Raw genomic sequence first — 26,164 nt, forward strand, 5'->3', positions numbered from 1 at the left:
TCATACACTGCTTCAGCAGATAGTTATTTTTATACAAGAACTTTGCTTTTTATTTATTTATTATTTTTATTGCTCTATACATTTTCTCTGTTCCCCCCTCCTCTTCAGCCCTCTCCCATCCTCCCAATTACTGTGCCTAACAAATATGTGTATCATCTATATGTTGAAATATCACACTGTACCCTATAAATGTATACAGAAAAATATGATGGTGAAAAGAAAAATAAAATAGAAAACAAAGGACTGTTTTTGATAACACAAAGAGAAGAAAGTGGGTGCAGGTGTGGCCCTTAGACACTGACAGCTGACAAATCATTTCTCTGCACCTCAAGGTAAATCATTTACATTAATTGACTTATTGCGCTGTGAGAGCAACCTCTGCCTTCCCACTGATAGATAAGCAGTCTGTAAATGATTTATAGAGGAGGTAGAAGGATTCATAAGAGTGAGGGCAGTCTGTGACACAGGACTGACCGCACCATGAGTGTCTCTGCTCAGAGCCCCACCAGATTTGCAGGCAGCATCTCTGGCTTCCTGCAAGTGGCCTCCGTGCTCGGCTTGCTTCTGCTGCTGCTCAAAGTGGCCCATTTCTACCTGCGCAGGCAATGGCTACTCAAGGCTTTCCAGCAGTTCCCATCCCCACCCTTTCACTGGTTCTTTGGACACAAGGTATGGAAAGGGAAGGGTGGGACAGAGATCAGGGAGGATGGAGATGCAGGGAGGATGGAGGTGCAGGGAGGATGGAGGTGCAGGGAGGATGGAGGTGTCAGACACTGGCCATCAAATTTACAGGACAAAACCTACTGTATAAGAAGTCTAAGTACTTCATGAGACAGAGAACTCAGGATGAGACACACTCCAACATTAGAGTAGTTCAACCTGTCTAGCTGTACCCAGCTCTGTACTGTACTGATAGCCCTCCTCTTGAAGGTTATGGTTGAGCCTACCTAGTCTCCTCTTCTGCAGGCTGAGCATGTTCAACAGCCTCTGCTGTTCTCCAACACCTTCTAGATGGTTACTTGACTAGTCCTCCATGGTTATTCTCTCCCAAGCTCAAAGCTTGACATCAGTGAAATAGAAGCCTGGCACCATGGGGTTCTTGCTGTGGCAATGGCACATATCTCAGGAGCTGTCAGGCACAGGAAGAGCTTACCTACAGCGATAAGCTGGTAGCTGGTCCCAATGGATCCGCAGAACCACAAGGGAATTTTCACCATGGGTGTATTATGACTAAAATCCTGAAGTCATGGCACAGAAAGGAATAAGGCTGTGTAGTGTCCTCACATGAAGGTCCAATGTCAGAATTTCTTCAAGGTTTGTTAAGTTCTCTATTCTCCTTCCACACACCCTGTGTTGTTAGCTATTTGGATAAACACACCATCATTTCCGTGTACCATAGTGCTCAGGTCAAGAGCCAGGCACACATGCCTGAGATCTCCCAGGAAGGAGATGGTGCAGCACCCTGTATATTATGAATGGAAGGTATTGACTCCTTGCACTGCTACACAGGAAATATGTCCCAGAGCTAAGTAGGAGGATACATGAAGAAGCATTCAACAAAGTTTTGTGCAATGGATACTCTTAGAAGGACATGGAGATGGTGCTTGTGTGCAGAGCTGAGGATTCACCCAATAGCACTGTCAATTCCTGCTCAGGACCGATCTACAGTGTAGCAAAGCTCTGAGTGATAGCACACTCAATGTCACATGGACATTTGGTCCATCAAAATGTTCCAAATCTTAGCTGCATATGTAGAACTATGTTCCTGTGCTTGTTCTGTTTTTGTCTCCAGCCCAAAAAACTACACTGGAGTCCCACTTCTTTATCTTTCCCTCAACAGCTGTTCGATGGTGATCAGGAGCTACAGATGATTATGAAAACTGTGGAGAACTTCCCAAGCGCCTTTCCTCGCTGGTTCTTGGGAAGCCGCGCTTATCTTAAAGTCTATGACCCTGACTACATGAAGATGATTATGGGCCGGTCAGGTGAGAGTTTATCATTCTGAATAAATAATTTGTGCTGTCCTATTTGTAACTAGCCCATGGCTGTCAAATTCTACAAGACTGTGGCGTTATGCCATTGCCCTACACACTCTACTTACCTCAGAATGTGGCCAGAAGCACTCAGAACTTAAATTTCAAGCCTTTAGCCAAAAGTCTTTATCTTTCTTTGCAGTTTAATCGAATTAAGATAAGTCATGTAAATTGTTGCAGAACTGAAAAGCACGCCTCAAAATGCATTATGATTTGAGTTTGAAATCTCAATTGTTACCTCCCTAGAATCACTGGATAACTAATTCATGATCTACTGTCACACACACACACACATACACACACACACACACACACACACACACAGTCACACCTGTTCTTCTCTTTGAGTATGGGCACATGGCCTGCTCCTCACCAATTCACCATCCGTGCTCCGGAGGAATTCAGCTACTGCTACATGAATCCTGCCTTCCTAAGCCTGACTGTCAGGACAAAGCTAGAAGGAGAGAGAGGAAATGGACAGTAACACAGGACAGTCTGCCAACAGACAGCTCTTAAAAGATCCCAGAAGCCCGTGCCTTCCACCACAGCTGCCTCGGAGCTGCCTGACTTATCCCATGTCTTGTTTCTGTTTCAGATCCAAAGGCACATGTAGCCTACAGATTCCTGGCTCCTTGGATTGGTATGTGTGTCTGCATGGAGAATGTGGTCTGGCCCCAGTTAGAGCATCCAAGACCTGTGACTCTGTTTCACAGAGAACAAAATGGACAGGCTACCATTGCCTTGATCTAGCCCTCCTCTCCCTGGCCCCAAAGAAGTAGAAGCAAAGCTTCTCACCCTTCATTGCTTCTAATAGTATGTTCCTGGTTGGTCTACCACACCCTAACTCCTTTGCAATTTTTATCTCACAGATGTAATCATCACAGAGTGTAGATCAGTCACACAAGCTAGGGAATTCATAGAGCCCCCTACCCCAAACACACACACACAGTTTATCTAACGGGCTCTCTGATTCCATCTCTCTCACACACACACCCATCTCTGGCCCAGGCTATGGTTTGCTCTTGCTGAATGGACAGCCATGGTTCCAGCACCGGCGCATGCTGACCCCAGCCTTCCACTATGACATTCTGAAGCCCTATGTGAAAACCATGGCTGACTCTGTCCAACTGATGCTCGTGAGTTCATTTGATTTTCTTCTCCTCTACTCCCCTCAGCTCCGCTGTCCTTTCTACATCACTGACTGCTTCTAATCCTGCTAGGACTACCACAGCTTCACCGTAATAAACATCATCATCATCCTCTTCTTTCTCATCTTCTCACACTCTCGTCTCTCTTTTTTCTCTCTCAGTCTCTCTTCACCTACACAGAGTGTACACCAACAAGTTCCACATGTGTATTCTAGTATGAATACAGGTTCTTCCAACATAGGCAGAACAGAAATATTCCAGGTACAAAATATGACCATGCTTATTCATTGCCCAAGGCAAAAGCATTGTGGTAGAGAGAGAATCCAGTTACCTCTTCACGTCCTCAACTTCAGAGGAACTTCCTAGGACAATACCGAGTCAGTGTTTCACTGGGTCTCAGTGCCTCTGCATGGACTTGACTGATTTCAAAGGCAAACAGACACAAAATCCACACTGTCTTAGCCAAACTTGCCATATCACAAACTATCAACCGAATTATCAACAGAGTCTAGATTCTGACTCAATTGTTCTCCACAAACGTTTGATGAATACATAGTAACTGAAGTCACAGGAAGTCCCATTAGAAGTGCTCATAGTGGTTTCCTGGGCTTTCTTGTGCTCAATACATGGAAGTCCTACCATGCTCTCAGGTTGGATCAGCTCTGTATATACTGACACATCATCTTCTTTGCCCCGAAAACAGCATCGTTTGTCAGATAAAACACTTTTATGTTATCTAAGTTGAAGGACATAGAGAACACATATCTGAAAATATATAGAAATTATACAATATATGAGCATAAGTCTTCTGTGGAAATTAGGTCAATTTTCCCCTCCCACTGCAGGACAAATGGGAACAGCTGACTGCACAGGGCTCCTCTATAGAGATCTTTCAACACATCTCCTTGATGACCCTTGACACCGTCATGAAGTGTGCCTTCAGCCACAAGGGTAGTGTCCAGGTGGACGGGTAAGTGGCAAACTTTGAACTTCAGAGCCTTTGGTCTCACCTACTGGGATGGCCTCATCTGACATGCAAGAGGTGAGGCAACATGGACACTTGACTCCACACAAAAAAAAAAATCAAGAGTCTGAGCCCATTTCAGATCAATTCCTGACACACTCCAACCGTGACCCAACCACAGACCACTGATCCCTACCTAAGGTGGATGCCTACATATTCATGCCACCTTCTGTAGTCTTGGTTACAAGGGTTATAAGGCAGAATTAATGTGTGCACCAATGCCATCTATCTCAACCATACAGGATATCTCTTCCCAGAGTCCAACTATCTGCAGGTCAGACCTCTCCACAGTCTAATCTATTCTGTATCTTCTTCCTCAGAAATTACAAGACCTACATCCAGGCCATTGCAGACCTGAACAACCTATTTCATTCCCGCGTGAGGAACTTCTTTCATCAGAATGACACCATCTACAGTCTGTCCTCCAATGGCCGCTTGGCCGATCGTGCCTGTCAACTTGCCCATGATCATACAGGTTCAGTCTGTAGCTCACGTCTCCCCTCCATTCCCAGGGTTAGCTCAAAGAGGCTGTTGATGACTTCTGAGGCAGAACTAGGCCCTTCTGTGCCCCTATAGTGCCTGGATCACACACATGGATGTCAGAATTCCAGGGACTCTATGGGTATCATCGTATTGGTAACATTTAGTGAGATCAAACTCAGCATCTCAAAAAGAGCTTCCTTGGCACATGGTTCTGAGAGGAATTCTGGCCTGTATCAGATGGTACTGGTCTTCTAACCCTGTCCACTCCTTACTTGCTGATCCATGCATAGCACATAGCTTTAGGCAAGGAGACACATGGCACTACATGGGGTTACTGTAGCTCTGGGGTCTATGTGTTCTGGAACAGATGGAGTGATCAAGATGAGAAAGGATCAGCTGCAGGATGAGGGAGAACTGGAGAAGGTCAAGAAGAAGAGACGTTTGGATTTTCTGGACATTCTCTTGTTTGCCAGAGTGAGTGTGTATCACAGAGTTTGTGTATCACAGAGAGTCTGCCTGGGAGCACACAGCAAGGAACAAGCACAGCTCTGATGATACCTGTTGCCTCCCTCAGAAGGAGAATGGGGATAGCTTGTCTGACAAGGACATCCGTGCTGAGGTGGACACATTCATGTTCGAGGGCCATGACACCACAGCCAGCGGACTCTCCTGGATCTTCTATGCTCTGGCCACACACCCTGAATACCAACAGAGATGCAGGGAGGAAGTTCAGAGCCTCCTGGGGGATGGATCCTCCATCACCTGGTAAGAGTTCAAAACGTGGAAGAACCCTATTCTTTGGGTAAGGAGGAGCCACTGGTCTCCAGTCTACCTGAACATCAGGATGGACCTTGTTTCAGGGATCTCCTGGACCAGATGCCCTACACCACCATGTGCATCAAGGAGGCCATGAGGCTCTACCCACCTGTCCCAGGTGTTGTCAGAGAGCTCAGTACACCTGTCACCTTCCCTGATGGACGCTCTCTACCCAAAGGTATGAGTTTCCAAGGCCAGTTCACTTAAACTCATTCCAGAGATAAGGGAGGATCAGCAATCTGTGTGCTTCAACAGTCCTGAATCCTGCTGAATCCTACTCATTTCCTTTTAGTAAATAAATTCTTCTCACTCATAAAGTACAATTTCTAATCTGAAACAAAAGCTTAAAGGATCTCCTTAAGGTAAAAGGGTTTCAATTCTGATGCTTTGCATGAATAATTGTAAGCATCTCTCCTTTACTAGATAACACTCCTATTGAATCTGTATCGTTCTCATGATGCATCCATTCAGTTTGGGAACACTGACATTCCTTGATTCTCATTCTCTAGACTCAATCCAGATGAAAATAGTATATAATTTCATAGCCAGTCTTATTCTTCATGTGTCCTCACTGTCATATATGTGTGTTTTCATATTGTGGCTGAGAACACACATGCAATTTTGCACATACAAGAGGAAGCCAAAAGTCAACATCAGTTCATTCCTCTGATACCATCCAATTTGATATTTTTGAGGTCAGGAGGTCTTTTGATTATCTGTAACTCACCTGTTAGGCTAGGCTCGATGTCCAGTGGGTGCCTGTCCCCATGTCAGCCGCAGTACAAGGACAAACGTGTGCCACTACACACAGCTTAATAAATCCAAGCAAAGATTCATAAGTTTGTACAAATTCTTCATCAGTTCATCTGCCTCTCCAACTCTAATTGTCATATATTTTATCATCGTCTTCCCTTGATATAATTTGTAGAATTTTTTAAAATTTCATTGATTTCTTGGACTCTACATTTTTCTATGTTCCTCTCCCTGTCTCTCCCTTCCCCTTCAACCCTCTTTCAAGGTCCCCATGCTCCCAACTTACTCAGTATATCTTGTTTTTTCTACATCCCATGTAGTTTTGATCCATGTATGGTTTTTCTTAGGGTCCTCATTGTAGTCTAGGTTCTCTGGGATTGTGATTCATAGGCTGGTTTTCTTTGCTTTATGTTTAAAAACCACTTATGAATGAGTACATGTGATAATTGTTTTTCTGGGTCTGGGCTACCTCGTTCAAAATGAAGTTTTCTAGCTCCATCTATTTGTCTGCAAAATTCAATCTGTCATTATTTTTTTCTGCCAAAAATGTAGTACTCCATTGTGTAAATGTACCACATTTTCCTTATCCATTCTTCAGTCAGGGGGCATTTAGGTTGTTTCCAGGTTCTGGTCATGACAAACAGTACTGCTATGAACATAGCTGAGCACATGTCCTTGTGGCATGATCCCCATATCACCCGCAGTACAAGGAGAAATATGAGCATCATTTGGATATATACCCAAAAGTGTTATTGCTGGGTATATAGGAAGGTTGTTTCCTAATTTTCTGAGAATTCTCCACACTCACTTCTAAAGCAGCTGTACCAGTTTGCACTCCCACCAGCCACGCAGAAGTGTTCCCTTTACCTTCCAACATCTCAAGCATAGGTTGTCATCGATGTTTTTGATCTTGGCCATTCTAACAGGTGTAAGATAGAATCTCAGAGTTGTTTTAACCTGCATTTCCCTGGTGACTAAGGATGCTGAGCATTTCCTAAAGTGTCTTTCAGCCATCTTAGATTCTTTTATTGAGAATTCTCTATTTAAGTCTGTACTCCATTTTTTATTGGATTATTTGTTCTTTTGATGACCAGTTTCTTGAGTTTTTTTGTATATTTTGGAGATCAGGGGCCAGTACCCCCCCCCAAAAAAAATGGTCTTTTAGTAGCACTATCATCACAACAAGGCAGAGTTTTTTGCTCTGGGGCTTCATCTTCTTCCTGGAAACCTCAAGATCACTGCAACAAAAGGATCTGTAGGAAAATCTATTGTTCATCGTGGAAAACTTAAAAATTATTCATAGAGACATGCATTCAATAAAGATTATGATATAGACAAAACAGATGTGGAAACAGTAAAGTTTTTTTCTAAATTCTTTCTGTCCCATTCCAGATGGCTCCCGATATGAGACAGAAACTCCGCATGTTCCTTTTAACAACATGCTTGGATTTTAAAAAGTACAGAGCCATTGTTCATCTCCAAAACAAGCTCTCTCTCTCTCTCTCTATATATATATATATATATATATATATATATATATATATATATATAAATGTATATGTATTCATTACATGATCTCATCACTCATATTCCTTTTTCTAGATGATCCTTATTGGATAGTTATTTTTCATTCTGACAACATTCCAACATTCAGGATCTCTTGAATTTTTGAAGATGTGTATTTTCCTGTAAAGATAAGAGCAAAACCCTGCCCCAAACATATATGCTTTCCTTATCACCTATATGGTTGTCAGCATTGGAGGTCCAAGACTCACCCCTGGACCACAGGGGTCCTGGCTCAGGTATACTCTTTTTTGTGTGTGGTTTTTTTTTGTTTTTGTTTTTTATTGTTTTTTTATTGCTTTATAAATAATACCATTCAAAATTTTCACTTCCTCCTCTCCTCCCACTCCCTCACTCCCTCTCCCTCCTCCCCCTTGTCCTAAGAGAGGGCAGGGTACCCTGCACTGTGTGAAGTCCAAGGCTCTCCCCCCTCCATCCAGGCCTAGGAAGGTATGCATCCAAACAGACTGGGATCCCAAAAATCTAGTACATTCAGTAGAGACAAATACCAGTGCCATTATCATTGGCTTCACAGTCAGCCCCCATTGTCAGTCACATTCAGAGTCTGGGTCGATCACATGCTTGTTCAGTCACAGTCCAGCTGGCTTTGGTAAGCTCCCATTAGATCAGGCACACTGTCTGAGTGAGTGGACCAACCCCTCATGGTCTTGACTTCCTTGCTCATATTCTCCCTCATTCTGCTCTTTAACTAGACCTTGGGAGCTCAGTCCAGTGCTCCAATGTGGGTCTCTGTCTCTATCTCCATCCATCCCCTGATGAAGGTTCTATGGTGATATGCAAGATATTCATCAGTGTGGCTATAGGATAAGGCCAGTTCAGGCACCCTCTCCTCTGCTGCCCAAGGAACAAGCTGGGAACATCTTCTTGGACACCTGGGAACCCCTCCAGAGTCCAGTCTCTTGCCAACCTTAAAATGGCTTCCTTAATTAAGATATCTACTTACCTTCTCCCTCATCCACCCCTCCTCCATCCCAACCATCCCATTCCCTCAAGCTCTCCCAATCCTCCCCTTCTCCCTTCTCTCTCCCCATCTCCCCTTATCTGCATCCCACCCCCACCCCCGTGCTCCCAACCCCTGTCCGGCAATCTTGTCCACTTTCAATATCCAGGAGGATAACTATATGTTATTCTTTGGGTTCACCTTCTTATTAAGCTACTATGGTATTATGACTTTATCTCTCAAATGCTATTTGATAGGATGCACCCAATAGATAAAGAATCAGACATAGGCTAGGAAAGCATGTTTATTTACTGGGCCAAAGCAAATGAAGGAGATCAAGGAATCCCATGTTATGAGTCATATATGGTCCAGTCCCTGAGAAGTACTCAGGCTGATGGCAGAGGTAAAATGATGACCAGATGTTAGATCAACCTTTGCAATGACAGGAGATCACCCTTTGATTCACACTTCACTCTGTCAAACTCCTCTGCCAGGTACTACTTTGGTGATGATCTAAAATCTATCTCTGAAATATTATTAATTCACCTAAAACACTAAAATTATGGGAGGATCATTTTGGGGACTGAATTCTTGGACATCTATGTAGAAATCCTTCATCAAACCTAAGTTCTCCGCTGATTCACTCCCAAAACTCAGGTTCATATATTTCTTGCTTCTCCTTCTTTAACTCCATTTGTATACTCCTCATTTGTACCTCAAGTTCATTTCCAAGCCACCCACATCTACCCATAGTGATGATGTTTATTAGCATGTCCTTTTGTGCAGGCGTGTCCCCACTGTCTCGGGAACCAAGGTTGACATCCTGGGTATAACCCACCATCTCCCCTGTTCCTTTCTGCCCCACAGGTGTCTCTGTCATGCTCTCCATTTACGCACTGCACCACAACCCGAAGGTGTGGCCAAACCCAGAGGTAGGAGGCTCCACAGGAGGGTGGGGGGAGATCCCTCCAGACCACACCCTGCTGTCCCCAGTTCTAGCACCTTGTCCCCTGGTGAGCTGAGAGCAGCGGTATAACATCTACTTCTCCTGACAAAGGTGTCATGTCCCTGCAGGTGTTTGACCCTTCCAGGTTTGCACCAGATTCTCCCCGACACAGCCATTCATACCTGCCCTTCTCAGGAGGAGCAAGGTGAGACATCCTGTGTATATTGATGTATACTGTGGGAATATTTCCAGCATACCTTGATGTTTTTGACCTAATGCATACATGGCATCTCTAGTTATATTCTATGGGTGGAAATGGGGGGAAAGCTTCTTGGGAATGTGTCTGTGAAGAAAATGATGACAGCATTGCAGGAGAAACTGACTTTCAAATGTTCTTATATATTAGAGGCAGGACTGTAACTTGATTTTTCTATCCTGTGAATTTAACGTGAAAAGCATCCAGCTTTTCAAGTGCCATGATTTTTTCTGCACTTAAGCCAGGCCAAGTATCCTTCCTGGGTACTTCTCAAATTTTATAATTACTACGGAAAATGATAATTTTGCTTGGGCGTCAGTCCTGGACAACTGGTGTTACAGAAAGTCTTTTAAAGGAACATTATTTATTCCACATCCATGGACTCCACCTGTGCAGTCTCTCCCAGCATAATCAGAGACTCAGTGCCACTGTGCACATTCCTCTTATAACTGCCCAAGGCCAAACCTTGACAAATAATATATATTGTTGACATTACACGTAAAGGCTGTGTGGTCTGTCTTCAGACAAAAAGCATTAATGAATAGGAGAATAAACTGATTTTTGAGAAACCCACTGATATATATATATATATATATATATATATATATATATATATATATATGTGTGTGTGTGTGTGTGTGTGTGTGTGTGTGTGTGTGTGTGTGTCATAGCATTTATTAAGGTTCTTTGTAAGTAAAATATAAACCATCTAGAAATAGATACTGAACAAGTTGAAGGTTTTTCAATGGCTTCTAGGAAAATCCTCAAGGCTCCCATGAAACCCAACTTACTGTTAGCTTAAAAGGAGGAGCACGGAAGGTTTATCTGATCCTATACTTAATGAATTACTCAAGTGGCAAATGAGATTTCACAGAGCAGGATTCAAGTCACTTGTTCTTCCAGACACAGGCTGTCTAGCATTTGGCTTACTTCACGTTGAATGCTCCCCCATCCACACACTGAGAATCATGACATTTACACTAGAGGACAGCAGAGTATTGGGTAACTCAGCCTAAGTTGGAATGAAGCATATTGCTGCTGGCGTTTTCTGAATCAGGCTCAGGCTTGCCTGGAGTCCATGATCCCTCTGCCTCAACTTTCCAAGTTCTGAGATCCACAAGAGACCACTACACCTTGCTTGGCTCAGAAGCCTTTTTTAATTTCCATTGAATTACAATTTAGAGCAAAATAAAAATGTTTATTTTGAATTTAAAATAAATTATTAAGGAGTTTCTGTGTGTCAGGTGTAATGTTAGATTTTTAAAAAAAGGAGTGAAAGATACTCTCCTACCCCTGCCTCCAACTCAAAACTGTATTCCACAAAGACAAATATATCTGAAGTCAAAATATCTTCTTCCTCCATTCTTGCCCTCATTCATTGAACAGTTTTCTAAATGTTTCATGTTCCTGACATCATCACATGCCCTGATTGTGGCTTATTAAATATCACACTGATGATTCTGTGGGTGCCCTGGAAGAAAGGGAAAATCAGCAAAGAAATGAGAGGCAGCTGCTCGTTGGCCTGAGCTTAGGGAATATGCATTCTGAGGGGGAGGAGACATTGTCAACACATCAACAACTTGATCTGAACTAGGAAGTGAGATGGGCAGAAAAGAGGTGAGGAGACCCAGCCAGTTGAAGGTTGGCTGCAGCTAGGCATCTGAATATAGCCCTACCTGATAGAGGTACAGAGAGGATCGTTGTAGGCAGAAACTCGGGGAGATCAGGGAAGTCTGAAAAGAAAACTGAAGCAGGAACAAGAGACATTTCTGAAGTGCAATTAGAAGGCAAAACATGCTGACTGAGGAGTTAGAGATACCCTAATTAGGAGGAAGATGGGACCACCAATTGAGGACCCCAACAGATCCCACTTAGGAACTTTCCTGCTGAAATCTGACTCCATTCCATGAAAGCATGCCCTAGATCTCTCCGGGTGAAGTAAACTAAGCAATGATTAACTTTGTAAATAATTCACAAGTGTGAGTTCTAATGCTTAGAATGCTGGCCTAACAGACTTCATAACCCTAAATGAACTAGGTTAAATCTAGCTTTGAAATACATAGATGCTGAATCAAAGTCCGGAGAGCCACAGCCTGGGGAAGAAGTGGGCATGGTTTGTAATGACAGAGGTTAGACTGGACCTGTGAAGGTAGCCCCTGAATGCTGTTCTGGGCTATTTCAGGGGCCTCTCATGCTCAGGTCAGAGGTCATTGAATTTCATTGTCCCTTTCTGACCCAGGAACTGCATTGGGAAACAATTTGCTATGAATGAGCTCAAGGTGGTTGTGGCCCTGACCCTGCTCCGCTTTGAGCTGCTGCCAGATCGCACCAGGGTCCCAGTCCCCATACCACGACTTGTGTTGAAATCCAAGAATGGGATCTACCTGCATCTCAAGAAGATTCACTAATTCTGGTAGGGACAAGGAGAGGCTCCATGAGCATGCTGCCTGACACATCCTGTCTTCATGTCATCTGTTTCTGTCACCATCTGACTTTCTATCTGATCATCTTTCCTCCCTCCTTTGCTCTCATGCCTCCTGGCTCCTCTCTCTCTCTCTCTCTCTCTCTCTCTCTCTCTCTCTCTCTCTCTCTCTCTCTCTCTCTCTCTCTCTCTCCTCTAATTTCCCTATTTGTCTTTCTGTCCCTAGTCTTCTGTGTCCTCCAGCCTCCTCTCCTTGCCTTTTACCTTTCTTTTGTCTTATTTTCCCTACATGATTCTGTATTACACCAATAACCAACTGTCACAACCTAAGTGGTCTGAAATAACTGAATGTCATTATCTTACAGTTCTGGACCTCAGAAGCCTGAAATGGGTTCACTGAAAGGAAACCAGTTGTTGGTGAGGCCAACCTTTTGGAGAGTTCTTTGGAAAGTCATCTTCTTCCTCTTTTCAATATAAATAATTATTCCTTGGCACAGGACTGTTCTCTGAACCCCTCTCTTCTAATTTCTTTCCATTATGAAAAGACTCTTGTGACATCATCAAGCTGACTAAAAAACCAAGCTCCCAGTATAATATGTCTTTCACAATGCAACATACTAAGTTCTTTGGAATCATGAGGAAACATTCATGAGTTCCTAACATAGGGTTTGAACATCATTGTGAAGCCATTGTGGAGCCTGGCATAGTCTTTACATGACTGTCACCTGGTTGCTTTGTCTACATCCCTCCTGTATATCCTACACCTGACTGTCCTTCACACAAGTTTCTTCACCTTTCCTCTTTTGAACAATAAAGTTCCCAGAGTCACACACAGTGTTTGTCATGATTCCATGTTGCTTGAAACTGCTCCTGGATCAGGATCCATGATGCCATGGACACATTTCCCTGTATGCCATGGCCTGCTTCCTAGAATGGCTTCTCTTGAATTCACTGTCTGCAACCAGGACTTCCTTCCTAGTCCTTCTACTTAGCTGGGCTTGCACAGGTGGTTCTGAGGAAGGGCAGGAGAGAACAGACTGAATACTCAGTACCTGACCAAGGGGAGATCTGGGCAGGAACAAGACCCCAAATTGTCATGCAAAGAATGTTCAAGTGATCCAGAAAGTCTCATTTGGCCATGCTGAGAGAACTTTTCCTTTGAAACTGAAAGCTCAGAACAGAATGCTGGGTACCCAGCCAAGGACACACACTCTAAGCACAGGATTCCAAAGGGAATGAAATGTGTGACCAGAAAGCGATTCTACTGCCTGGAAGCAATGAGCAAGACTGGCTGAGTTCACAGTCCCGAGCATTCCTCTGCGTGATGAATGCAAAGTGACATTCATGCCAGCACTCTCTGCACACCCACAGCACATTCCACCCACACATGGTGGACATTGCATGCCCAAGAACAAGGGAGCCTCAGGGTGGGTATGAAAAGTCAAAAAGATGAATCTGTGGTCATCTGTGATGGCCACCAGTTCCAGTGTCCACTCTACCTCACCAGGAGGTCCCAACACACACACACATAAACAAGTACATACTCTAGTGTTCAAGAGATCACACGCAAACATCTGAGTCAGAGATCTTGGCTTTATTCCCACTGATACACATACTCAAAAAGAACTGGTAGTAATGAAGGAGTTTTGAACAAAACACATCAGAGTCAGGAGCCATACCTCAAGTTCCTCCTAGATTAATGTCTAGATTAATGTTAGATCCTTTCCTCAGTATTAAAATATAGTCACAGCTTTCTCCTACCAGAGAAGGGGTGCCTCCATCCTGTCCTGACCTCACAATGGCCAAGGTTCTGAAGATCTAAAATGATAAAATTTAGATTCAGGTGCCACCAGAGGCACATGGTGGTTATGACTAGACAGTCAGCACTGAGTGATAACTTCTGAATCCTTACTACATTTGTTCAGAGAGGTCTGTCTGGTGCTAGGTCAAAAAGGCTAGGAAGTTGCTTAAGGCTTATAGCCAACAGGCACACTATACAGGAACCTTAGCATCTCATCTTTGAGTTTACAAGGAGATCTGTGTCTTGATGTGGCTTGATAGGAGTTAGCAAGTGTCCTGGAGCAGATTGTCAGGATGTAGCCTTTCAAGTGGAAAAGAATTGATTGTAAGAAAGTATATGGCACATCACCCAGTACACCCTAGAACAGTAGTTTTCAATATTCCTAATGTTGCAACTCTTAAATACAGTTCTTTATATTATGGTGGGCCCCAATCATAAACTGTCATTTTGCTATTGTTATGAATCATAACAAATTTCTATCAATCTGTATATTGCCACATGGCAGTAGCTTATCAGGAAAGATTCAGCATGTCTATCTCTGGCAGCTCCATGGTGGCTCCCTCTCTCCGCCTTTCTTCCTTCCAGCATTCAGTTCTCTCTTCCCCACCTACATAAGTTTTGCCCTATCAACTAGGCCAAGGCAGTTTCTTTTATCATAAACATACAATCAGAAGGAACTCCTAGACCACAGCACCTTCCCTAGAAATATTATGAAGGCTAGATAGAGCTCTGTGTGACTATGAGACACCACTGTTAGAAATGACAAGAGTCTCACAGAGACATCCCAAGGAAGACATCACACCAGTAAAGATACTGCTCATGTTCTGTCACTTTGGTGGTGGTAGTTCACTTTTATAGTTATTCTTTATCTTGTACAGATTTAGATGAATCAGTTTTTATTGTTGTCTATTATATTTGAAAGACACACAAAGACAGTTAAAGACATGCACGTTAATGAAGGGCCACATTCTATCCAGCCATCCCTCCTTCACATCCCTCCTCCACAAATCTCAAGGCAACATTGCCATTGTCTTCACTAAGGTTTTTCAAGGCCTGGAATGTGTGGTTCTGATTCTTTGTTTGTTTTAGAAAGACATGGCGTTACTAGAAAGAAATGGAGCTTCTTATGATAGCCAGATGTTCAACAAATATTTGTGGAGTGAAGAAATAAGATCCAGAGTCCAGGCATTGAGTCTTTAAATATACATTTTACAAGCCTTCCATGAGACTGTCAGCCCCAAATCTTTTACTTCTATAAGCCCACAAAAGCTGGGATCCATGATGACTCCACACTCAATCTAGGAGGGCAACGTCCCAGGAAAAGCCACAGCCTGTGCTGTCTAAGTCGTGATCCCCAAAGACCTATTTCCCAGAGACCAGTGACTGAAGATGGAGGTGGATGCCATTTTTGCAGCATAGGATCAGCTAAGGAATTTTGATGAGTATCTTTGAGGGATCCAGAGAAAATTCAAAGCACAGCAAACAAAGGGCTGCAACCACTTTCATCTCATAGCAAACTGCTACCCAATGCAGTTCCTGCAGCAAGGAGCAAAAAGAGGCAAACAAGCTTTTGCCTACCCAGTGTTCTTAGAGACCCACAAAAAAGCAGCAACTATTTGTGGATGCATAATGATTGACTGATTTTTGATTGATTGATTGATTGATTTGTTAATGCTGGCTTGAAAGGCAAATCTTAGGAGCATGGTAAAGGGCTTCACTGAGTTTCTTCCCACTGGTAGTTCTGGCGTGCAGTCCCCCACAGAAAGGAACATTTACCCCACCCATTTCCCAGGAACAGGAAAAAATAGCAAAAGCCCCCGCCCCCGTCACAGCATGCTCCATAATGATGCCTCACCAATGATGGTCATCAATTTTTAACTTCCAGTCTTGAGGGCCTGAGAATGTTGTCCCTCTCCCTACCAGGGCTCCACAGAAAAAAGCCTGTAGGCAAAGGGGTGGAGTCCTGTCACATTCTCAGGAGAAAAAACACAATGGATCCAAGACCTACAAGATAGGACTTTATTAAATACTTACCAAATCCTGGCAGAGGTAACCCCACAGCCCACACCCTGTCTGCCCTCCAAGCCCAGAGAGGCAGTACCTCTGGATCAGGCCACACAGCACTGTTCCTGTGGAGGGCATAAATGTGCATGGAGATCAGGCTGCCTGTGAGCAGAAAAGAGGTTGATGACAAGGGGTCATGAGGCAGCCAGGCTCACCTCCACATTAGGCCTGAAATCCCTGATGTCCCCTATCTGGGACACTAGCCGCTGTCTGTGCACTGACAGTGACACTGAGCTCTTGATCACATTCAAAGTATTTTATTCACCATAATCAACAGCTCCAGTAGCCAGGTACTGAGAACAGTGTCTAACCCAGACATCTGTGGAATGGAAACAAGAACAGTGAACGCAGGCCACCATGAAGTCAGATAGGCAGCAGCTGTTTATTGTAGCCTTTTGACTCCCAGTTGACTAGCTCTCAGGAATTTATTATGCTATGAATAATAATGAGATAACCTTCATTTGATGCCTACTGCATGTCAGGCTCAGGTCTGACCATTTTTATGAAGCCTCAGCACAGAGTACACATGTGCTGCATTGTAGTCTCTGTGAATCATCTGGTGTTGTCCAGGGTGCAGTCAGAGTTGGCACAGGGTGTATGAAAACCCTGACAATTGTTCTCTCTTTTTAATTCTGGCAACTATGAAAAATATATTCTTTCCTATCCTTCTACCCTCTATTTAAATTTTGTTTTATTTCAGCATATCATTACAATCTACTTGTTAAATAGCACCATAATAGAATGATTCCATACAGTTTTAAACAGAAGAAAAAGAGAAATATTTCAGGTTATAAGAACTCCTCTCCCAAGAACAATGCATCAACATTCACACACTGCTTTCCCTATCCCGGTCACTATACTATATGCACATGGATGGCTATGAAAGTTCGTTCTTACCTCTGTATCTTAGCGCAGAAATTGATTCAGGATATGCACTGAGTTTTGTAGAATAGAGGAAGGAAGGGAAAAATAAGGGGGATGAAGAAGAGATGAACAAAGGAAAAGATGGAGGTGAAGAAAGGGAATGAGGAAAGAAAGAAAGAGACAGAGAGAGAAAAGAAAGAAAGAAAGAAAGAAAGAGAAAGAAAGAAAGAAAGAAAGAAAGAAAGAAAGAGTAAAACTTAAGGTTCTGTGAAGGGGCGTAATCAACTGGCAACTAGAATTAACCAGGCTAGCTTTAATATAGCTTTAATAGGGTAAGAAAAGGGGACTTACAAAGCCAGAGTTCCCGCGAAGCACAGGAAAAACAAAGAGGGAAAACAAACGTACATTGATGGGTTTATAGGCTATTTGGGGCCCCCAGGGAAACACACCCCACAAACAAGGTGATTGGTTGAGATTCCCCATCAGTTCTGCAATGCCAAGATTTTTAGGGATCATGGAAGTCTAGAAATGTCTGCAAGCTGCCACCATGTGACCCAGGCTGTCAGCTCCCTGCTGTCACAGCCCAGTCACACTTCTGCTGCACATTTTACCTTCGTTGATTTGGGCCATGGCGAGCAGGAGGTTCTATTTGTTGAGCAAGGAGCCTGCCTTAGAAGGAGAGTCTAAAAACCTCCCTGGGACCAGATGTCAGGTAGGGTGGACACCATGCACTCACCCGAACACCCAGGAGAATGTCCAGGAAGTCCAGGTGTCTCCGCTGCTGGATCTTCTTCTGCTCCTTCTCATTCTGCAGGGCTGCCTTCCGCTCCTTGATGACCTGATCTAGACGAAGAACATAGGTGTCACTGCCTGATTGGCTATGTGTCCGGAAGGGTGCAAAGGATCCCAGAGGAAGAACCAAGGTTTCCTAGTTGGAATAGGCGGCAAGGAAAGAGGGGGATTGAAGGAAAGGCCCACCTGTATGTTCATGGGCCATCTGGCAGGCCCACAGGAAGCGGCGGCCATGTGGCGTGCTCCCCGGTTTTCTGTCTCCCCTGCCATGCTCTTGGCTACCTGAGAGCGCTGCATTTATTAAAACATGGCCATTTTAATTCAGTTTAATTTGGCCTGGTTGGATTTCTGTGTGCCAGAAGAGAGGATTTTTCTTAACAGATGGCGGTTCCACTGAGATGGTCCATTTATTACCCCCGTGAGCCCGGGGCCCAGGACTGTGTTGAGAAAGGCTCTTCCTGTGCACACTGTCCACCAGGCAAGATCGATCCGGTAAGCTCCTCTGTTAAAGTGTATGCCCGGTAGGGTTTGGGGTGGCCCATCTGCTTTTCGAGCTCTCCAGTGAAGCCACAGGCCTGTGCTGAAAACCTGACCACCCAGCGAAAGTCAGACACTTTTGCTGAGGTAAATTTTGATTGATCCGGGACACTGGACATTCAGTTTTCACAGCCCCATCTTTGGCTCAAGGATTGTCTCCACAGACACGCTGTGACACATTTGAGTCACTCAAGCATGCACTACAATGGGTTTCTTGCTGTTTCAAGCTGATCCTAAATGCCCTTTGGCTGACTTTTACAAAAATCTTTTTAAATTGGGACTAGAGCGTTTGTGTGTGTGTGTGTGTGTATGTGTGTGTGTGTGTGTGTGTGGTGTGTGTGTGTGTGGTGGGTGTGTGTGTATGTGTGTGTGTGTGTGTGTGAGTGTATGTGTGTGTGTGGTGTGTGTGTATGTGTGTGTGGTGTGTGTGTGTGTGAGTGTATGTGTGTGTGTGGTGTGTGTGTGTGGTGTGTGTGTGTATGTGTGTGTGTGGTGTGTGTGTGTGTGTATGTGTGTGTGGTGTGTGTGTGTGTGTGTATGTGTGTGTGGTGTGTGTGTGTGGTGTGTGTGTGTATGTGTGTGTGTGGTGTGTGTGTGTATGTGTGTATGTGTGTGTGTGTGTCTGTGTGTGTTTTAGATATGTGCTCTCATTCTTACCCTCCCCTTCTGCTTTTCCTTCTCTGTTCATTCATCACCACGTGGTTTGTCCCGTGCCAATTTCGGCCTTTCTTGTCTGCTCATTCACAGACCGTGTTCTTGTCTTGCCCCAACTTCCACCACCACCCCCCTTCTTGGACAGGGGCCTGGCAGCTCTCTCCCACAGCAGGTGGGCTCTGACAGCACTCCAATGGGCCTGCTCCCTAGGCTCCACACTAGACCTAGTCTGCAGCAGCAGCTCAGAAAGCAAGGGCCTGGGGTAGACACACAACAGCTCAGGTGCATCTCAGTCAGCTCCCCCTCCCTTCCCTGCTGCTTGCCCTTTCCCCACCAGGACTAACTGAGCCAAGACTCCCTAGTCTAATGTTTCTTCCTTATGTTTCTGTTCCCTCTTACAACGTCTAGTCAGCTGGCACAGGTTTCTAAGACTGTCCTGTTTGTTTCTCTGTCAAAATAATGTGACCACAATATGTTTATATAAGTATGTAACTGTGTTTTCATGATGTGGATTTAAGTTTTGTGTGCATGTGTGCTTACAGACTATAGCAGCTCTGGAAAAATACAAACATGTGGGTAGCCACCATTGTAGAGTTCCCACATGTGCTAGTATTCTACTAGCAATGATAAACCAATTAATTAGATAAAATATACATCTAAACTTAACTTATATGGCCAGTTTAATATACCAGGTAATGGTATCTGGTTCTCAGATGCCTTTACAAATCTGAGACCATGGTATTTTAACAAGAGCTTTAACAAGGCCAACTTTTACAGCACCCTTTGGCTCCTCCAAGAAGATAGAAGACCTTCTGCCTTGACTCTGGGTTTGGCAAAGCCACCCACGAAAGCAAAATGTAGCCTTTGACCTCTCCAGCTTTCTGGGTGCTTCACCCAGGGAATCAATCTGCTCATCCTGCCAAGGCAGATAGACAAAATCTTCCCCACACAGAAAAAAACCTTTGGGCCTCTCGTACTCAGCAGCTAATGACAAGCTCTGCTTCCAAGACTGGTGGTCTCCAAGGGCTAAGGAGAGGATTTGGAATTGCACACTAGCTAAAAAGCTGGCTAATTTTTTGCTCATTTATTCCTCACAGATCTGTCTAAAGGCATTTGACAAATCAAGGCTTCATAGTCCAGGATTAAGAGGTTTCAATTTTCAGAGGTTCAGAGTTCCCAATTTCCTTTCATTGCTTTCATCTTCATACCTTTTAATCTAAAGCTATAGCCTTTTGCTATGAAATCTGTTCCAGTTCTCTTACAGGTTCCTGAAAAAATTCTATAGCTACATCAGAATCGGGTCTGGTAAAATCCAGGGTTTCCAATTCCTTTAATTGTCTTACTGCTACACTAACCCCATCCAGTTTCATGCATATTTTACAGGTAACACCAGCTGCCTAAGCCAAGACTTGAGTCTCTTTTTCCAAAGAGAGCCTAAAATGTTGGAATTATCATCTCCTCAGCTTCCTATATCCAAAGAGTCTGGAATGTTATGTTAAGTTGGAAGCATTAACCCAGTCCCTGGCATCCATCCCAGCCCACACCCGCCCCACGGCATGGGAGTTGCATTGTTCTGCACTCACCCTGTCCTGGAAATTGCATTGGTCTGGACTCTCCCCGACCTGGGAGTTGTGTTGGTCTGGACTCCAAATCCCAGAATGCCAGGGTATTTAAGTGGGTGCCCTAAAGAGGAACATGTAGTCCCAGGTTTTACATGTGCTCTTGGGTTTTCTGTCTCCCCTGCCATGCTCTCAGCCACCCGAGACTGCTGCATTTATTAAAGCATGGACATTTTAATTCTGTATAATTTAGCTTGCTTGATTGAACTTCTGTACAGGGGTGTAGAGGATTTTTCTTAATACACATAAACCCTTTTTATCTGAATAATAGCTAACTATGCCATGAAGAACACTGTGAGGCCTGGAAATATCTCTGTGTATGATGGCAGGAACTTGCCAGCCTCTCCTGTCTGTGCATCCCTAGAAGACCTGATACCATTGCCTGCCCAGACAGGGGACACTGAGCCATGGGCATGGTCTCAGCCACTTTCTTCCTAACCCCAAGCAGGCATTCAAGCACCTGAGCCCACAAACCCCATTCAAGTGCTCTCTAGATGATCCTTCTGTAAGGGTCAGAGCCTTTTGTGCTGGTGGACCAGGAAATTGCAGCTTTGCAACTGTGCGGGGTTTTTTTCCAGTCCCACTGATTCAAGAAGACCTCTATTAAAGAATCATGCTTTTGCTTGCTTCTAGCAAAAAGAGCAAAAAAACTGCCTTAATCTCTCTCTCTCTCTCTCTCTCTCTCTCTCTCTCTCTCTCTCTCTCTCTCTCTCTCTCTCTGTGTGTGTGTGTGTGTGTGTGTGTGTGTCTAGAATTCCTTTTCAAGCTCTCTCAGGTTTTTATGTGGATGTAGTTACCTACATGGGGCATTGTTGTAGGAGCCCTATTATTCTTTCCTGGCTGCCCAGACTCAAAATATCCACACACAAGCTGTATTAATTAAATCACTGCTTGGCCCATAGCTCTAGCTTCTTATTGTTTGACTCTTATATATTAATTTAACCCATTTCTATTAACCTGTGTATCACCACTAGGCTGTGGCTTACCAGCAAGGATCCAGCATATCTGTTCCTGGCAGCAGCTTCATGGCATCTTCTGACTCCTCCTTCTTCCTCCCAGAATTCAGTTTAGTTTTCCCACCTAGCTCTATTCTACCCTATCATAGGCCAATGAAGATTCTTTATTCAGTAACCAATAAAAGCAACACATAAACAGGACTTTCTACATCAATGAATCTCAAAAGTGAGTTCTCAAAAGTATAAAAACGAACTAAAAAAATTCTTTTAAGAGTATTCAACATTCTGATCAGTTAGGGAAATGTTAATTTTGGGACTCATCTAATGCCAGACAGAATGGCTAACATCAAGAAAACAACTAACAATAAATCCTGCAAAGATGTAGAGAAAAGAATCAAACCCTGATAGATCAACCACGCTGCAGTGAATGGCCACACACCCAGGAGTACATGGGCAGCGCAAATTGAACTTGACAGGTTTGGGGAAGGGGAAAAAGACACAGAGAGGAGTATTAGGGAAGTGGGGCGTAGATCTGGGAGGAATTGGAAGAGGGGATGAAAATAATCAAATTACAATATATGAAATACTCTAAGATTCATTAATAATTTTAAAGAAAAAAGACACAAAAGTGTAACTGAGAGTCAAGTTCAAACTCCAAAACTCTTTCATCTATTCCCTCATTTGAGAGGTAAATATAGGTTATGGGGAAAAATGGAGAAAAGGTCACCATCCAAGAGTCCAAGGTCAGAGGGGAAGAGCACAATGTAGATACCAAGAATAGTCGTGAAACTGGGACAAAGTTCAGTGAGATGGGAGGGTAAATTGTTGCATTCCCCTTTGCTCTAGTTTTTGACAGAGCCCAGGATTTAGGAGAGAAAGAAAGGACCTTTGGCCCTATGGGTTGAGAAATGAAACCCTTGTCATTAGGAAGGGCAGAGGAGAAAAGGTTTGTGAGCATAGCAACATCTTCTGGAGAGGGAGTCTTGTCCAGTAGGGAAGGTGACCAGAACCACCATCAACTCTCATTGATTGATTTCCTTTTTACAATATCACTTTGCCTCTCTGTTATCAGTTTCTCATCACTAAAATAAGGGCAGAGGTAAACTAACTGTACTTACTGAAAATCTGAAAAATTAGACTAAGGTCTTTTAAGCAGAGGTTAGTGTCTCTTTTTCTTCTTATGTGCACACTCCCTACCACCCTGCCTGGCACACAGTAAGTGCTCAGGGGAAAATCACCTGCAAAACAGCTGACTAGATGTATCTGTCATGTTTCCCTCTATAACAAGAACCAAAACCAAGTAAATCAAGCTCTATTCCACTGGAATTGTGCACAAAGGTAGAAACAAACATCTCACAGAGCCCCGAGTCCCAAGATGTCCTTGTAAAGAGTGACACGATCTCCTAGTAAAGGAGGACACAATATCTACTGTTGTAGTTCCTCACATGAGATCAAACCTAAGCTCACGCCAAAGTGAATGCATTGAGCACTTCCTGTCCAACACACAAGCATCTAAAACACTTGCTCTTAGAGAAGCCAGAGCCCAGTTTGCAGCGCTCTCAGGTAATCTCACACTATAGCATTAACTCGGGCACAGCCACCACTCAGACTTCTCCTGCAAGACACCATCTTGAGCTCCACCATTTCCCAAAGAATCCCACAATGTAGCTAATCAGCACCAATCAACTTCCTACATTTCCACAAAGTAGCCTGCTCTACCAAGACCATAGGAAATAGCTTAGAAGCCCTTTCCTCTCACCAGAAGCCCTAGGAGCACCTGGGCAGCCAGCCCTGATCAATTCAGTGAGTAAAGTCCCCATGAAGAAACAGTGCACAACCAATGAACATTAACTGGTCTCCTAGCTGAGCCTGCTATTGTACCTTAGTCCCTGCATGGTCCTCACACAACTGTGGGGAGTGGAAAAAGCCCTGAATAGATGAAACCTTGAGTGAATGTGTTGTTGACACGGGCAAGGCCATGTCAAGGAGCCTAGTCTCAAAGCTGTAGGAAAATGGCAAAGCCTCACTTTCCTGAGGTGAGGCTCAGAAAAACAGCAAAGGCTCCTCTGGTCCATGTGCAGAGATTGGACAAGGTAATGTAAACTTTGACTGCCAGGACTTGGGAGGCAGAGGCAAGTGGATCTACATGAGACCAGCCTGGTCTACAAAGAGAGCTCCAGAACGTCAAGGATAACATAGAGAAACCCTGCGTTGAAAAACCTCCAGAGGGTCCTGGTTCACACAGCTGCCAGACACTGATACATGGCCCTTTTCACTACTATGCACCCCATGATGTGCCTTTGTGATCCTTCAGCAGCCTCGTCCCTTGAGGCTTTCAGAAATGGACTAGCATCCTCTCTTCTACGTCTGTGTCAGTCATGCCTTGCTTTTTTGGGTTCATCAAATCAGCCCTACCTGGTGTAAACAACAGAAACTAAAATGTGAGCTACCCACGCTGAGTCACAAAAGCAGGCATTGTCCTCACAGCTATGGAGAACTAACTTCCTAAGGGGACCTGTCAGGAAAAAAAAAACACAAATACTTGTGAGCTAGGCCACTGAAACATGCTCATACACAGGTGTCATCAATGTTGATATTGTAGGTGAAGAAGCTTCGTGGAGACTACAATGCTTGAACTGAAGCCCGTGGTACTACCCTAATGATACCCTGGGTACATCTCCAAAAGAAAGTCCCTTGACAAAAAAGAAAAAAGAATAAAAAACTATCCTACAAAGTCAACAGAAGCAAGTGATCAACCATATATACTGCAATAAGAATGAAGAAACAGTTAACATAAAAACGAATTATTTTTCCTGTAAATGTTATGAAAGAAATCAATGGAATTCCTAAAAAAAACATAAAATGATGATTCTAAAGAAACTTGAAAAGATGTGGAAAAATACAGACTTTATTAAAAACAAACAAAAAGTCCATCACTTGAGAAAGTATGAAAAAATAAGATGCTCAATCATACTAAAAAGATAAATGTTCAACTATGTTCATATCAGCATTGTTTATAATATCCAGGACCTGGAAACAACCTAGATGTCCCTCAACTGAATAATGGATAAAGAAAATGTGGCAATTTACACATTAGAGTACTACTCAGTGGTTAAAAAAAAAGACATCTTAAATTTTCATGCAAATGGATGAAACTATAAAACACCATCTGGAGTGAGGTAACCCAGATGCAAAAAGATGAATATGGTATGTACTCACTCATAAGTGAATATTAGCTATAAACAAAGGATATTGAGCCTATAGTTCATGATCCTAGATAAGCTAAGTAACATAGTGAGCCCTAAGAAAAACATAGATAGTTCCACATGGAAAGTCTAAATAGAAAAGATCACCTGACAAAAGAGAGAACATAGGGGTGGAGGAAAAAAGAAAGCGAGAAGTGGTTAAGGAGGGAAGGGAAGGGTTGACGAGAACTTGAGGGAATAAGATAGTAGGGATGGGGGAAGGACAGATATGAGAGCAAGGAATGAGATATCTTGATTGAGGGAGCCATTGTGGGGTTCGCAAGAAAACCTGCTCTAGAGAAATTCTCAGGAATCCACAAGGATGACCAACCACAGCTAAGATCCTAAGCAATAGAGGAGAGGGTGCCCAAACTGGCCTTGCCCTGGAGTCAGACTGTTGAATATCTTAAATATCACCATAGAACATTCATCTAGCAACTGATGTAAACAGAGGCAGAGACCCACATTGGAGCACTGGACTGAGCTCCCAAAGTCAAGTTGAAGAGTGGGAGGAGCGAGAATATTAGCAAAGAGCTCAAGACCATGATGGGTATTCCCACTAAAACAGTCTACCTGAGCTAACAGGAGCTCACCAACATCAGCCAGACTAGGAAGGAAAAAGCATAGGGCAAAACTAGACTCTCTGAATGTGGCTGACAGTTGCATGGCTGGAGAAGACTGCGGGACCACTAGAATGGGCACCAGAATTTATCCCTACTACTTGTACTGGCTTTTGGGAACCCATTCTCTTTAGCTGGATACCTTGCTCAGTCTAGATATAGAAGGGAGGGCCTTGGACCTTCCCCAAAGCAATGTGCCTTACCATGTCTGAGGAGTGGATGTGGGGTTGGGGTGTAAGTGGGGGAAATGGGAGGGGTGGAGGGAGTGGGAACTTGGATTGGGTGTGTATAGTAATAAAATATAGTTTATTTTTTTAAAAAATTAAAAATAAAAAATAGAGATTATGTAAAGAACCAAATAGCCTGGATACAGGGGGAGCGGACTGGTCCAGGCTCAACTTGATGTGCTTGACTTCTTGACTCTCCAAGAGATGCCTTACATCTTCTGAGAAGTGAATGAAGGTAGAATGAGAGGCAGGATGGGTTGTGAGAGAAAGGGAGGGAGGGTAACTTTGGTTGGTATGTAAAATAAAAAACAATTTTTAATGTAAAAAGAAAAAAATCAAACAGACATGACACAGAACTCAATAAATGAAATGAAAAATGT

At 43.6% G+C, this 26,164-nt stretch overlaps 1 protein-coding gene and 1 long non-coding RNA gene across 4 annotated transcripts in view; one reads left to right on the forward strand and one right to left on the reverse strand.

Annotated features, from left to right (window-relative positions):
- LOC142834334 (uncharacterized) overlaps window positions 1–16,561 on the reverse strand; it is a 58,460-nt gene extending 41,899 nt beyond the window's left edge. Inside the window, exon 1 of the long non-coding RNA XR_012907555.1 lies at window positions 16,536–16,561. This is a non-coding gene — a long non-coding RNA (uncharacterized LOC142834334). The remainder of the gene's footprint in view (window positions 1–16,535) is intronic.
- The window catches only part of LOC142834332 (cytochrome P450 4A10-like), a 41,941-nt gene continuing 16,196 nt past the window's right edge, over window positions 420–26,164 (forward strand). Inside the window, exons 1-12 of one of the 3 annotated variants that reach the window (XM_075946723.1) lie at window positions 420–669; window positions 1,841–1,985; window positions 2,629–2,673; window positions 3,042–3,169; window positions 4,027–4,151; window positions 4,526–4,680; window positions 5,056–5,162; window positions 5,263–5,453; window positions 5,549–5,682; window positions 9,649–9,713; window positions 9,856–9,932; window positions 12,223–12,538. In XM_075946723.1, coding sequence (XP_075802838.1) covers window positions 481–669; window positions 1,841–1,985; window positions 2,629–2,673; window positions 3,042–3,169; window positions 4,027–4,151; window positions 4,526–4,680; window positions 5,056–5,162; window positions 5,263–5,453; window positions 5,549–5,682; window positions 9,649–9,713; window positions 9,856–9,932; window positions 12,223–12,391 — 1,530 coding nt within the window. In that variant the 5' untranslated portion in view covers window positions 420–480 and the 3' untranslated portion in view covers window positions 12,392–12,538. Of the gene's footprint in view, window positions 670–1,840; window positions 1,986–2,628; window positions 2,674–3,041; window positions 3,170–4,026; window positions 4,152–4,525; window positions 4,681–5,055; window positions 5,163–5,262; window positions 5,454–5,548; window positions 5,683–9,648; window positions 9,714–9,855; window positions 9,933–12,222; window positions 12,539–26,164 lie in introns of those variants that run through there. The other 2 variants (XM_075946724.1, XM_075946721.1) reach the window with 2 other exon arrangements.

Source organism: Microtus pennsylvanicus, chromosome 13, assembly GCF_037038515.1.
Source record: "Microtus pennsylvanicus isolate mMicPen1 chromosome 13, mMicPen1.hap1, whole genome shotgun sequence".
Taxonomy (NCBI): Eukaryota; Metazoa; Chordata; class Mammalia; order Rodentia; family Cricetidae; genus Microtus; species Microtus pennsylvanicus.